Source organism: Falco cherrug, chromosome 1, assembly GCF_023634085.1.
Source record: "Falco cherrug isolate bFalChe1 chromosome 1, bFalChe1.pri, whole genome shotgun sequence".
In the NCBI taxonomy this organism is placed as follows: Eukaryota; Metazoa; Chordata; class Aves; order Falconiformes; family Falconidae; genus Falco; species Falco cherrug.
Genome location: NC_073697.1, coordinates 27287212 through 27301796, shown reverse-complemented (window position 1 = coordinate 27301796; position 14585 = coordinate 27287212). Strand labels below are relative to the sequence as shown.

The 14585-nt window shown below is 42.4% G+C and overlaps 1 protein-coding gene across 3 annotated transcripts; it reads left to right on the top strand.

Annotated features, from left to right (window-relative positions):
- Positions 1-190: 190 nt before the first annotated feature.
- On the top strand, positions 191-10443 carry LIAS (lipoic acid synthetase). Of its 3 annotated transcripts, none has more exons than XM_055700934.1 (11): positions 191-355; positions 950-1122; positions 1806-1899; positions 2677-2757; positions 2991-3147; positions 4001-4058; positions 5099-5227; positions 5788-5933; positions 7603-7673; positions 8444-8555; positions 9499-10443. In XM_055700934.1, exons 1-11 carry the CDS (start codon positions 272-274, stop codon positions 9549-9551), a joined length of 1158 nt encoding a protein of 385 aa, XP_055556909.1. In that variant the 5' UTR covers positions 191-271; the 3' UTR covers positions 9552-10443. The 3 variants fall into 3 exon arrangements, with proteins under 3 accessions (XP_055556909.1, XP_055556910.1, XP_027655600.1); XM_055700935.1 differs by lacking the exon at positions 191-355 and adding an exon at positions 454-472; XM_027799799.2 differs by lacking the exon at positions 191-355 and adding an exon at positions 566-744.
- The last annotated feature ends 4142 nt before the right edge of the window (positions 10444-14585 follow it).

The following is a 14585-nucleotide window of genomic DNA, read 5'->3' as shown; positions in this document are numbered from 1 at the left end:
TGGTCCCGGATGCCGCCGCCAGCCCGCGCCTCACCTGGCAGCAGGCAGAGCGGAAAGAGCTAGCGTCTGACGTCATCACGTACTTGTAGCCGCTCCCGGCCCTTAACGTCATCACGCCGAGGTAGCCGTCCGTGAGGCAAGAGTAGCCGAAGCCCGATGCGCGCGAGCTGACTGCAGCGGGCAGGCGGGGGGGCCGAGCGCTGAGACGATCGATCCATCGATCGATCGGGCCGGCGGGGAGCGCCGGTCCTGCTGCTCCGCGGGCGCCGCCATGTCGCTGCTGCCGCGGGGCCGCCGCTGCGGGGTCGCCGCCGCCACGGCAGCCCGCCGGTTGCTGCTGGGGCACCAGGGACTGGTGAGTCAGCGCCGCGGCAGGGCCGTGCGCCGCAGGGGGGTGCCGGCGGCCGGGCCGCCCAGCGTCCGTGGGTGGGCGTTGCGGCCCGGCAGACGGGAGACCTCGGGCGGGTCCCCGGTGAGGGGACGGGGCGCACCGTGGGGCAGGAGGCGGTGCCGTTACCCGAGCTCGCTGCCGAACCGGGGGGGCGGCGGCGCCGGGAGCCCCGGCCCCGCAACGCGCCCGGACACGGCGGCGCCCCGGTTCGGCGGGCCCGGCCCGTCTGCCCGTCCGCCGGAGCGCGGCCCTGGGGGACCGCCTTGGCAGCGCGCGGCCGCGCTCGGCCCGCCGCACGGAAACCGCCGTTACCCGGCGCGGTGCTGTCACCGTCCGGAGCCCACAGACGTGAGGTGATGCTGCGCTGCTCTGGCGCAGACCCTGCCTGGCGTCTGTCGGACAGGACCGGGGGCGAAAGGGAATTCCGTGTTTAACGTAAGGGCGATCGGGAAAATGCTTACGTAAAGTATACACTAACCACCGAAGGGACATGTAGTTATGTAGTATATCGTGCTAGTACATTTAAAATTCGATAAATGACAGTGTTGCTTCCTTTAGGTGGCTGGGAGCCATGTGTGTAGCCAGTACGGGACCTCAGGTTCTTTGCCAGAGGAAAAAAAAGAGTTTCTGCAAAACGGACCAGACTTACAAGACTTTGTAACTGGAGATTTATCAGACAGGAGCACGTGGGCCGAGTATAAAGGCAATTTAAAGCGTCAGAAAGGAGAAAGGTAATTGTGATTTTAAACAACTGTAGTTGCTTCCATGCACTAGGTCGCACTTTTAGTATTAACTATAAAACATATACAGTGTATTTTTTGTAAATTCTGTCCTACTGGCTTGCAAATTTCATAGTTTTTCAAGAACACACACTTTATTAACTTAAAATGTGCAACAAAACACGAAGGCATGGTGGCCTTTTCTTACTTGAATGCCTGTGCCCATGGCCTACATTGAATTACAAATATGCATCGTTAGGGGAGCATATCCTACTTCGGTGTTGAGCAAATATTATTGATAGATTAAAACAAAAAATGAGACTAAATTTTAAAAATGCTTAAACCCTCCCATATGCCCAGTTATAAATTTGATCAGACTTTACGATAGCTGTGTAACATATGCTGCCATTAACTCTTGCAATCTCCAGTGTGGCACTATTAAATCCCACTGGTACAGTTAACAGTTTAAAACCCTCCAATGACAGTGAACTTCCTACTCTTTAATGCTGTAAACCTGGAAGAGAGAAGCCTATTACAGCCATGAAAGAGGTTAATATTGGTTGCTGAGTTGTGTCAGTTTTCAAGGAACCTTTCCTAGTTGGGATCTGTAACAAATTAAAGTGGATCTATGAAATTAATGGAAGCTTGCCATGTAAATAATGTGTTAATCTTTATGTTTGCTTGATGTCATTCAGGCTGCGACTTCCTCCATGGCTGAAAACAAAGATTCCCATGGGAAAGAACTACAATAAACTAAAGAATACTTTGAGAAGTTTAAATCTTCATACGGTAAGTCTAGTGTCAACCAAGTTTTCCTGTAGAAATAAGGCTTTTTTTTTTACAGATACAAAATCAGTTCTTTGTGGAGGACAGGTAGAAAGAATGTCTTGTGTGATCTTCCAGACTGAAACCAAGCCCAATGCTGATCCTTTTTGCCAGAAATGAGTTTCACCAATAAAGAATGAGTACAAATTCAATGGAGTATTTAATGTTTTTCCTGCTGTGATTTTAAATACTAGGGTTTAGTACTTGCATCACCAAAGAGATCAGAAGATGCAATGTGTTACTTTTTAATGGAAACGTACACAATTTCAGGGTTATGTTCATGTTTTGCATGAAAAGAAATTCTAGAAATATATGCATTTCATTAAATATACCTTCCAGATGATAAGAAGTGATAGGTATGCATGGAGAGCTTTTTTCCTTCTCCCCCCCTCCACGGTAAAGTCATGCTTTAATGCATCATAGACTTTGCAAACATTTTATGAAATTTTAAATTTAAAATGTTAATGACAATCTGTGCTAATTAATAAGGCAATTACATGGCTGAGGAGTTTTTGGAGTTCTGAGGTAGAGGAAGAGAATGGTAATGGATGTTAGGAAACAATTCTCTTCCTATCTATTCTACTGACTTTTTATAGAACAACATGCAACTCTATGAATCTCATTTATCACAGGAGTTAGGTTTTGTTTGTAGGCCTCTGTTGAAGTGGATCAATAATATAATAATAATTTTCCATAATAATAGGGAAAAAAGACAGGTATATTACTATCTTTTACCTTTAGGTATGTGAAGAAGCACGTTGTCCCAACATCGGAGAATGCTGGGGAGGTGGTGAATATGCTACAGCTACAGCTACTATTATGGTAAGCTATTAACCATTTCTTAAGTATTCTGTTAATGTTTGAGCTGTTTGTAGTGTATTCTAGGATCCCTACTACAGTAGAGTGAGTTTATTACAAGAAATGTGGACTAAAGCACTGTCCTCGGTTTTTTTGCTTAGTATTGGGATTTATCTGATCCAGCTTATGCAGCTGCTTCTCAGCTGAGCAGTAGTGATGTGTACAATGTAAAGGTAGGAATGTCTTTCTTATTTCAGCTGATGGGTGACACATGCACTAGAGGTTGCAGATTTTGTTCAGTAAAGACCGCAAAAAGTCCACCTCCGCTGGATCCCGAGGAGCCTTACAACACAGCAAAAGCTATAGCCGAGTGGGGCTTGGATTATGTCGTATTGACATCTGTGGACAGAGATGGTTAGTATATTGTCTCTCATCTCTTCCAGTCTAAGCTCTCATATTCTTCATATGGGGTAAACGCAGACCTCGATGAACATTTATCACTCAGCACAATTGCTGAGGATTACTATTTTAAAGGAGTTGACGGTGCTGAAACTTTTTACATATTCTTAGTATTTCTCTATGTCTGGTAAAATCTAACAGCAGTTACACTGTTATTAAGCATCAAGAATATTACATTCTAAATATTTTCTAAATAATTTGTTGCAAAATACATACATATACACCGTGTTCTGCTACTTGATTAGCAAAAAACCCCACCAACACCAAACCCCACAAACATTCATATACAGTATCATTACAGCACTTCCAAAAACTCAACCTGAAATATATTATATATAAAAAACCTGAAAGTTGCCTTTTTCTAAGGTTGTAGTAGTTCCTTTGTGGTGACGCCACATAGGTGGGGAAAACCATTGTAAAGGCTGTTGAGTGTGATGGAAAGTCCAGTAGCTTTGAAGTGGCTTACAATTAAAAGAGCGATAATATATATTTAGGTTTTGTAGAACAGTTTCTCAGACCAAAACCATAAATAGATAAAGCCATTCTGTGCTCAGCCTGACAGTGAACCTAGAGACAGGTAAATCTGGAGTAAACATTTGAAATCTGCCCTAGACAATCACAGTTAGACTTTGTGCAGAACAAGGTGTGGTAGACTATCTGTTCTACCATAAGCAGTAAGATAAGAATGTGGTTTCAAGCTTTATTATTTTGCATTTAAATTTGAATCTGTAAAGTTTTTGTGGCTTTGCTAATAAGTAAATGCATTTCTTGAACAGAAAGGTTAACTGAATAATTGAAATGCTTCTAGATATGCCTGATGGTGGAGCAGAACACTTTGCAAAGACAGTCTCTCATCTGAAAGAAAGGTATCTCATTAATGCATTACTGTTACTGTTAAAACTTTAGAATGTGGTACTACATATAGGTCAAAACTACCTTTAGCTGGATTATTCCAGGGGCTGTGCAGATACAAAAGTCTGCCTTTAGCCTATCTGGGTCCCTTTTTTTTCCCTGTTTTTCATCTTTCTCGTATATAATGGCCCCAAAGTATTTTGAATTAGGATGCATTTCCCATTCAGCCCAGGCTTATTTAAAGCTAAGCACTGGATTATTTCTTTGAACAGGCAGCTGGTTTACCAGGAAATTAGTACCTACTTTTGAGGTATGTTCATTCTTGGGATTCAAGAATGAATTCAACACAGTGGATTTAGATAGCAGTGTTGCCACATGACAGAAGAAGGCGGGTTTCCCTTTCAGCAGTGATCAGACTGCTTTGCCTTTTCCCACAACGGCTGTTTCTGCGATTGTACCTTCCCACTTTCCCCTAGTTGTGCCGCCTTCACTCTGCGTCGGTGCCCTGCACACGATTTGATAGCGTACTTGTCTGCCGGCAGATTTAATTGGTGTAACGTCATTTAAGTCTTTATCCAGCGTATCCTGGGACTTGAAAGATTCCTGTGGTGTGTCCCACCTGCCTTTCTGAGCTGAAATCTGGCTCCTGGACACCAAGATTAGGTACCAGGGCAATAATGCAGAGTATTCTTATCCTAGTAGGTAGGATTATAGCTCTTCTGTATTTTGGAGCTGTGGTACTAAACTTGTGTTAGTTAATCTGCAACAAAGACACATGAAAAATCGTGTATGAACAGTGAGACTGTTCTAGTTGCTTTTGTATTATTTGGCTTTCATTCTATTTCAGCTTACGTTAGTAAAATCAGGAGTTACACATGTTTTGTTTGCATTGTCATACAAGTATTTGCAGAAATCAGTTGTTTTGGAGATGTGCCCCGAATGAACTTGGCTTTGCTTGTCGCAGTGTTGTTATGTTTATTTTTTGCTCTATTGAGCTTTTTGGCAACAGTGACACCGACCCCACAGACACCTTCACTCTGTCTCTTCTTTTCAGGAATTCAAAAATCCTGGTGGAATGCCTAACTCCCGATTTTCGAGGGGACCTCAAAGCGGTGGAGAAAGTGGCACTGTCGGGACTGGATGTGTTCGCCCACAACGTGGAGACGGTGCCAGAGTTACAGAGGTAGGCGACGGCAGTGGGCAGAAAGCACGAACCCCACAGGGGTGTCGTCAGAGGCCTTTGTGCGAGGGGGGCGGCGGGATCCGTTCAGACCGGCGGCGGGGCGGGCCGCAGGCCGCAGGCCGCAATGGCGCGGGGCCCGCTCCCAGCCTGCCTCGCGTGCTGCCGCGCCCTGCCCGCCGCCCGCCGGCAGAGGGCGCCCGCGCCGCGCCGCGCCCCGGCCCTCGGGGCGGCCCTCGGGCGGTGTCGCCTGCCGGGGCCGGTGTCGCCTGCCGGGGCCGCTGCGCGGGGCCGGGGCCGCCGGGACCCGAAGCCTCGCCCCGCCGCGGGCGGCCGCGGTCCGCGCCACGGGGCCGGGGCCGGCCTCGGTACTTAAACCGGGGCGAGGCTCATCGCTTGTGACACCTCGGGGAGGGTGTCAGCTGGCGTCAGACTGCGCGGCTGAGACCTCTGAGTCGCCATTTTCGCTTTGTAGAAACTAGCAGAGCACACCTTGCTTGGCACCTCTAACATTCTGTACGCCCTTTCGTCCGTTTTCTCCCCTGGTGCTGAACACACAAAAGGAAGGTGCGTGACCCCCGAGCCGGCTTCGAGCAGTCCGTACGTGTGCTGAAGCACGCTAAAGAGGTCCAGCCCCGCGTCATCTCTAAAACCTCCATTATGCTGGGGCTAGGCGAGACAGACGAACAAGTGTATTCCACAATGAAATGTAAGTTCGCGTTGAAACAGATGCCAATATTCACAGGTATGAGTTTGATTGTGTTGGAAAACAGTTGTCGGCATCTTTGCCTCTACACGCAAATCAATTTGCTGGTACAGGAAATGTTTTCTAAGCTTTATTGGGGGAAGAAACAATTTGATTAAAAAAGATTCAACTTCTGAAATATTTTGCCTTCACATGGCTTTCAGATTCAATTTGACAGGTAAAGCGAGCTCATGTTAATTTCAGTGGAAAATACAATTATTTTTTGTGTGACTATACTCTTTTTTTTCTTTGCAATACTTAAATAATGGGCTTGCGACATAGTTGCCTTATTGTGCATTCCTTCTTAGAAACAGCATACCTGATTTTTTTAAAATAATTTATTTCAGTTTGCTTAGATGAAAAAAAAATTGTTATATTTGGAGCTGTAGCGTATTGTTTCCATGTATATGTATTTTTAAGAGGAGATTTCACAGTGGTAAGTGAACGCAGTGCACTTGTAAGAAGTAGTTTATAAATCCTATGGCATTTGTCCCCTACCCTGAAAGAATGTCTACGTGGTACTTTGTGTACAACAAGCCATATTTAGAATGCAGTGATATCTTTTCTGCAGCTCTCCCACAATCTGGACCATAAAATGACGGTTCCTGATTTTCCTGTCCTTGCCTAACATTTCCTAGCCACAAGAACATGAAATTCCAGTTTTGCTGCTGTTCGTTTTCAGGCCACTTTCATGGATGTATTTGGAGACAAACTGTTACCCACTGCATTAATTCTGTTACTGTAATTTTGGTCTCCTTCCATCTTCTGGGTACCAGTTAAAGAACACCTAAATGTGCTGATACTGAAACAGCTTCTCCACAGAACCGTATCGATCTAAACAGAGATCCCAAGGCAACAGGGAGTGCAATGCTGTAGGCAAAATACTGTCTTTACTTCCTATTTGATGTGGGGCAACCAGCCCAAGTAGCCAGAAAATATATGGACATGTTCATGCTAAACCCGATTCCTCAGCTATCCCTTTGTTCGGAATACCCCACTAGCCGTAGTGAACATAATTCTTCAGGCTAGCTGACTATCCAGTGCCTTGGTTTCCATCTGTAAGTAGACTACCTGACCTCATTTGCTGTGTATTGATCCTAGTATATACTCAAATTTTAGCAGAGTTTATGAGATTCTGCAGGCGTCAAAACTTAACATACATCCTAAGTGTGTAACACTGGCAAAAAATTTTGGCAATTTCCCCTCATTTATAGCTCTTTAGAACTGTCCACATCTTTTAGGCACGAAGTCTTTTGAAACAGTGGACAAGTGCGGGCCCGGTGTGTGTGCACGCATCCATTTCTTTTTTTCTAATGAAGGCTCTGACCTGAAGGTAACAATGAAAAGCAGTAAGATAAAAAAGCAAGAGCATGTGATCTCTGCAGTGAGACACACGACTGCAGTGAGTGCAGTGCAGTGGTATTCTCTCTAGCTTTAAACTAGATAGCTCAGGTCTTGCAGCAGCGTGGAGCCCAGAAAGAGGTGTGTGGCTACTGCTTGTGGAGGCTGGAGGTTCCCTTTGCTGCAGAGCAGAATGTTAGCCCTGCAGGGTGCTGTGGAGCGACCTTTGTTCAGACTTGGACAGAAATTAGGAAACACCCCCCTTCCCTAACAGGGAATTTTGTTTTTACAGTATTGCGGGAAGCAGATGTAGACTGTTTGACGCTAGGACAGTACATGCAACCAACAAAACGTCACCTAAAGGTAAAAATGCCTTTAATTTACAGGTAGATTTATGGTCTGTACCTTGCACAGTCAAGTTTCCTCTTTCTAAATTGAGGCTTGATATGTATCCTTACCTTAATTGTGGATTTTGGGGGGGAAATTTCCTTCCTTGTTTAGCCTTATCTTCATCTGTTATGGACTCTTCACTAAAAAATCCCTCAGCCATCTAATCCCTTCCATCATCTGCAGACTTCCCGTGCTACTTTCTGCTATTGGCTTCAGAGACAGCTGGAGCTGAGGCACGATTTGGGAAAACAAGAATTTCAGTGTATGTCTCAAACATAATGGCTCAAGCCAGCTCTCCTTCACTATCGCATAGGCTCTCCCTTAATGGTGCCACTTCAGCTGGGGAAATTACCATTCTTCTCCTTTTGTGATCTGTCCAGAGCTTGAGTCTCTGTTCTGTTACTGTGTTTCATTGAAATAACTGTTAGTGAAGAGAGCTGTAGGACTATTTGGGGTTTTTTTTTTCCACTAACTTGGACAAAAAAAAAGTTTGCTCAAAAGGACCGTTCAAAAATAGAATGAATAAAATTATGAAGGAACAACTAGAACCTAAATTCTAAACTTTTCAGCTGAATATGAAAAGCAAATAAAATGCATTCTTTTGGTAGGAGGCAGAGAGACTGCTGAAAGTTCTGGAGTGTAAAATTTTGAACTCACGATAGAACTGTTCTATTTCACTACATACTAGCTACAGCCATTTCCTTTGCATTAATACCTAATCAAAGCACGTTTTTTTCACTCAGGTTGAGGAGTACATAACTCCTGAAAAATTTAAGTACTGGGAAAAAGTAGGAAATGATCTTGGATTCCACTACACTGCCAGTGGGCCTTTAGTGCGCTCCTCCTATAAAGCAGGTAAATTACTGAAAAGCATTAGATTCTCTAGCACGGAATGTTTTATTATATAAAGTTAAAATGGTGAAGTAATGTGCAACAAAGCTCACCTTAGCTCAAGGACACCTCACGTAGTCATCCTTTTTTTTAATAATTATTTATACTGTCTTCTGTAGGTCATCTAAATGCATCGGTATGACAGTAGATGGTATTTCTACAATTGCTAATTTTTTGCAAAACCTAGTTTCTACTATAGTTAATGTGTGAAGCAGGATAAAGGGTACCCAAATAGCAACTTCTTAACATTCTAACTCTTGGGTGCTTCAGGGTTTAATGGGACCCTTTGTTGTTTGTGATGTAATTTCGTTGCTTTATGCAGAATTTATTTACAGTGCCTTAGAAATAATTAGACACGCTTGTAGCAGTGCTTTTTCTGACAAAGCACAGAGTATTAAGTAGCAGCTGCTGTTAATGGCACTGTTGTGTAGGCCCAGCATCCTGCTTTTTCTGATGGAGAGAACAGAAAAGACTCAGCTAGGACACCTTGCTTCTCAGACTGTTTTATGCCAGCTCAAATGAGATTTATAGCAGGTTTCACTATAAGTTGCTGATATTTTATGAAATAGGAAGTAATTTTTAATTAGATCAATTCACCTTTGCCTGTTGGAAAGGACGAAGAAACAGAGCTACTTCATAAAATTGGGTATGAGGAAAATGAGGATTTTGGGGGGTTGGAGGGGTTGTTTGTTGGGTTATGGGTTTTGGTTTGGGTTTTTTTTTTTTTTACATCCATGCTGTATGTGTTGAAAGTGCTGTTGTATAGGATTGAATTACTATAAAATACTGGTAAGCACAATCATATTGTAGAATAGAATATTCTCATTAAATAAGAATGTGTATTGTTGTGCTTTATTTCACTGAAATACCTAGAAATCATTCTGGTGCCTTTTTACCTTTCAATTAGGTGAATTCTTCTTGAAGAATTTAGTAGAAAAAAGAAAGACAAAAGCCATCTGAAAATGAGAGTGAACCTATTTAAAGCAGCCAGTTTTAAGGATCCTTTTTCAGTGCATAATTATACCCAGTTCCAGAAATGCAGAAGACCAGATGGTGGATGTATGAATAAACTTACTATCTTTCCAGAACACTTCTCTCTCACCAAAACACTTTCCATTATTTTAGCTCATTCCTCCTGGCAAGGCTACAACTACATAGTACTTCTAGCCTTCAGCACAAAGGCAGAAGGTAGAACTGGTTTTGAAAAAGTGAAGGAACTGAGGTGGAAGAAATGTAAGCTGGGGAAAAATAATATCTGACAGATTTAAGTAAACAGGTTTGATGCTACCCTCAGTGCCACTGTTGTTAATACTTGTGAAGATGCTAATAGTAAACGGAAAGGCATTGCTATTTGGTGTATCTTACTATTATGTAACACAAGCTTGCAGGGACTCTGGAAACTAGAGGAGTTCTAAAGAAAGATTGTGTACATGACAAAGGACCAGATTAGGCCTACCTTGAACCACACCAGACAAAGTGTCTGTAATACTCTTTCAAGAGATGGTATCTCTTACCTCTATCTTAAGAAAATGAGCTGTACCATAGGGGCAGCTAATGCTTTTCAGGCCTTTGCATGTCTCAAAGCATGAGCCTTGTTAAACACAAGGTATCAAGTTGAACAAAACTAGTGCCCTTTGTGGCAAAACAATTAACCTTGTGGATACCATATAATTTAAATCATATGGAAAATCAGAGTTGCTGAAACAGCATAAATAGAATTCCCCCCCTAGTCTGGGTATATGACAAAGTTGCACAGGTGCTTCCATATTGGGTGTACAGAGCTGCTGCTATTCTGTACTGTGTTTTTTGTCGTATCAATAAAGGAAAGTTAAAAACCCCACCTAAAAACCCATGCTGGTTGTGTTTGATTGGTCTGGTTACCTGCCCCCTTGAGACCTGGTCTGTCTGTTAAATCTGAATGTAGAGAAATGAAGTGAATCGTGGATGAAATGTGAAATCCACTGCTTATCATACTAAACTCAAGCAGAAATAAAAACATGGCTTATGGTATGCTAGCAGCTGTAAATTTTTCTCTTTACAGTCATGATAGTTCAAAGTGCATCTTTCCCCAATAATTCTCAGTTGTCTGCTATGGACATTAGATACCACTTTTTAACTGTCAAGAATTTGCCATGTGGTGCCAAACTCTCATCATGCAGCTAATCCTATGGCTGGCTATAGTATTTTTCTAAACTAGTCCATATGAATGAGTGGACCCTCCATCCACCCCCAGCTAAGTAAGATGTTAGAAGAAAGACAGCTAATTAGCAAGTTTTTTTTATATATATATATAAAAGAAACTTGATATTGTCACAAACAACAAAAATCAGATGGTACCACTGAAGCTGGCAACGTACAATTGATGCTTCACAAAATGAAGTACAGCAATATTAAAGTGTTATGGAGACAGCCTTAAGCTAGAAGGAATGTACTAATTAATTAAACAATGTAACAGAAGTGTAAATTGGGGAAAGAGAAACCTGAGCAATAAGAAACAGGGGAAGAACTGAGAAACAGAAGCCTTAATAGCTGTACTTTATAAAGGCAACCAGAAAGGCAAGGCTTCCTTTTTTAAAAATTAAAAAATATAATAAATTTTAAAATTTAAATAAAAGGCGTAGTCTGACGACTAGTCTTGGAAAGGCCAGGCATACTTTGAGCCAAAAATGCCCTGCTTCAGCTGAAGTACACTGAATACCAGAGCAGTGGAAGGTTATCAGCTATGGTAAGGAAATCCAATACTCCCTCCAGAGCAGCAGGCAGGGAAGGGTGCAACATTAACTCCAGGATACCCACACATTTAACAGCTGCCAGCCTTTATTAGGGGCTTTAAATACTATAAATAATGATTTTTACTTGCCTGCAGAGCAGATTTAACAGAATATTACTGTAGCTTTTGCAGAGTTACTGCTTTTTCAGCCTATCAACACCAGATACCAGGTAAAAGGAATTCCGAGCCATACAGCTATTACCAAACTGGAACAAAAAGACATTGCACCATAATTATCCATGACTTCTTTACAGTGTGAGAAATAATGCTTCTGGAAACACGGTCCAACGTTATTTCATGTTAGAATTATCTTACGAATTGCTGCTGGGTGGTTTGGAAGATGATCTCATGCTTTTACACAACTGTCTGCCAGCTGGTACCAAGTTTCAGAAGCCACGTAAGCTATTTTCTAACTGCATGTTTTGCCATTGTTTCTAAGCAAAGCAGTCACATTTTGACTTCATGGATTGGAGGGGCGTTTTGTTTTTCAGTGTGTTTGAGGACAAGTCCTAAAGTTTTTTTCCTAGTTAAGAAATCTTGCTTTTCCAACCATCTTCCATCCCTACTGCCCATTCAGGTTTTCCATAACTATTATGTTAAAGCATCAAACTCTCACAGAACTCCTGGTTATAAATTCAGCACAGGTTTCATGACTATCTCAGTTTTGCTTCTGATGAAGTTCCATGTGTAGTGAAGTATTTTTTTTGTATGTCAATCACTTCATTCTGTCAGTTTGTTTCACAAAGCAGCCATAAAATATTTTAAGAAACATTAATCTTCCTTGCAATCAGGAAAACATCAAAATGAGCTTTGGTAACATGATTTCAAGTTGACACAGACACTTTAAAAGAATGAATAGTCTTTTTTAGCATCATTACATCAATCTACTACACTGTGAAGCATAATTAAGTGTTATGCAGCTGACTAGAGAACTGCTGCATCTTCCAGTGACTTCACGTCTTTAGGCTAAACAAAGCCAGAGCGTTCATTGTGAGAATTGTAAGTTTTCTTCCTACTTGATCAGTAATTTAATATCGGTGTGCCCTTCATTTAAAAGATGTCAAGTACTTACACTTCTTTACTACAAGATATGGCAACTAATTGCAGATGTTCAACTTGCAATAGTAATTCTCAGCTTGGAATAAAAAAAAAGCAAGGAATGGAAACTGACTACAGTATTCCTAAGTCAGATAACCCATTAAGCTCTCCTGAATTGTTTTACAATTAATTTCAAACTTTAGCTGAGCACCACTATAAATTCCAGATCAACAGAAGAACCTCAAGTGATAGAAATGTAAACTTGCTGGCCAGTGGAAAAATCTTACCACTAACTGCTCCTATACTAACTGGTCTTGGTCAAAGATGCATTTGTTCTATTCACTTGCAGTATTTCTTGGCTGTCATATGCCTGGAACCAGACTTAAGTTTTAGAAGTTCAACACACACAGTAGAAAAACAGTTCATCTTGCCTGGCATTTACAATTTGTCTATGCACATCTTGGGTAAGAATTTATGCAGTCTGTACCATACTATTCATAGGCTTGTATTAAAGATTGATTTGCTTCAGCTGTTGTATTCACATTTTGCAGTGAAAACCAGTGTTACTGCAGGTTACATTTTATTAAGAACCCCATAAAAAGAATTTCAGAGTACAGGACTCCATTACTCACATTACACAATTCTCACCAAGAATTACACGCTGTAAGATCCCATAGACAAAGACTCCATAGCATTAAAACTCATCCCTTACATGTACTACTCAAGCCTTCAAAGCAGGAATACAAGTCATCTCCAATTCTTATTTCCCTGGAACTGTACTCTGAGGATGATTGCTTATGATTCACAGTACTGCAAAGCTTCTGAAGCTTGCTCTTTTGGCCTGTGATAAAATTCTTTTGCATATATGCAAGGTAAGTATTACAGTATCCTGAAGGCGTGCTCCACCAGATGTTCAGACTTGATGCATCCCACAATCCCAGTGTCTCAATAACAGAATGCAACCACCAAGAAACTAAGTAAACCTAAACAGACTCTCCAAGAAAGCAAGGGAAATGCCAGTACTGGTTTTACCCCTTGTTGTTCTTCAGAAAGGATCTGCTGCTCCCCCTTTCCTAAGAAAGGGAAGTTGGATTGATCCTACCGTAAGGAACCTGCCCACTCTTTATCCTCATGATTAAGCCACAAGTCACTATCCAGGCTTTGACCAAGTCTGCAGGAGAAACAGAATAGGAACAGGGGTATGGCACTTAGTTCCTTCACCTCCTTGGGACAGCTTGGGACTAGCAGCACCAGGAACACCGATCAGCCTCACACATTCCTAACAGAAGCAACACTTCACACAGTTTAACGGTTCATGTATCTGCTTCAAACTGATGAGGGCAGGTCCCATACAAAGGCACCACTGTCACAACTGTGTGCATGTTTCTGAAAAGCATCCCGATTTTATGAAGCCTCTACTCACCCTCCCTGTTAAGGCATGCCCTGAAGCAGTGCTGTGCTACCCTGAACACAGTTCAGGACAAGACGTCCTTTTAGCACAACTTCTCAGTACCCTCTTCCTAATCCCCAAGGAGAAACGGCCAGTCTGCCCTCACAGGTGCTATGGGGGCAGAGGCAGTCAAGATGCCTACCTGCAAAGACAGGGTGATCTATCAGTTGGATTACGACACTTATGAATACCTCGACTGTACCACAGTGTTGTCCCTGCTCTGCACATGTTGTATGAAAGCAACACTAGTGAACTGGAAGAGATGGCATGATGGAAGATGACAGTTTGATTTGAAGCCCCCATAATTCCCACTCACTGAGTGCTCCTCACAGAAGATCTTTTGATAGGACAAAAAGCCTGAGGCGTGTTTGCCCGAAGGGCTGAGTGACTGCTGCATAGTAAGTCCCTACATGGAAGCCATTAACAGGCAGAATCTGAAAGCATCTGGTTCAACAATACAGCCACTTCAGTCAGATAACACCATCTTGTATTGTCTACCCAAATTGTTATCCAAGTTCCTTACATCTTCAAATGTTTGTCCTAAAGCTTAAATTGTGTCTGTTTCTGTGGGTAAGTAATTATAAGATCGCTCATGAACAGAGCATATGATCAGTGTCGTCTTGGTGAACTACTGATACACCATACTTGGAGGCACACCTATTAAGTTCAGAAGCTATGTGACTAGTTACAAGATAATTCTCTAACATCCCATCACTACATTATTCAGCTAATACAT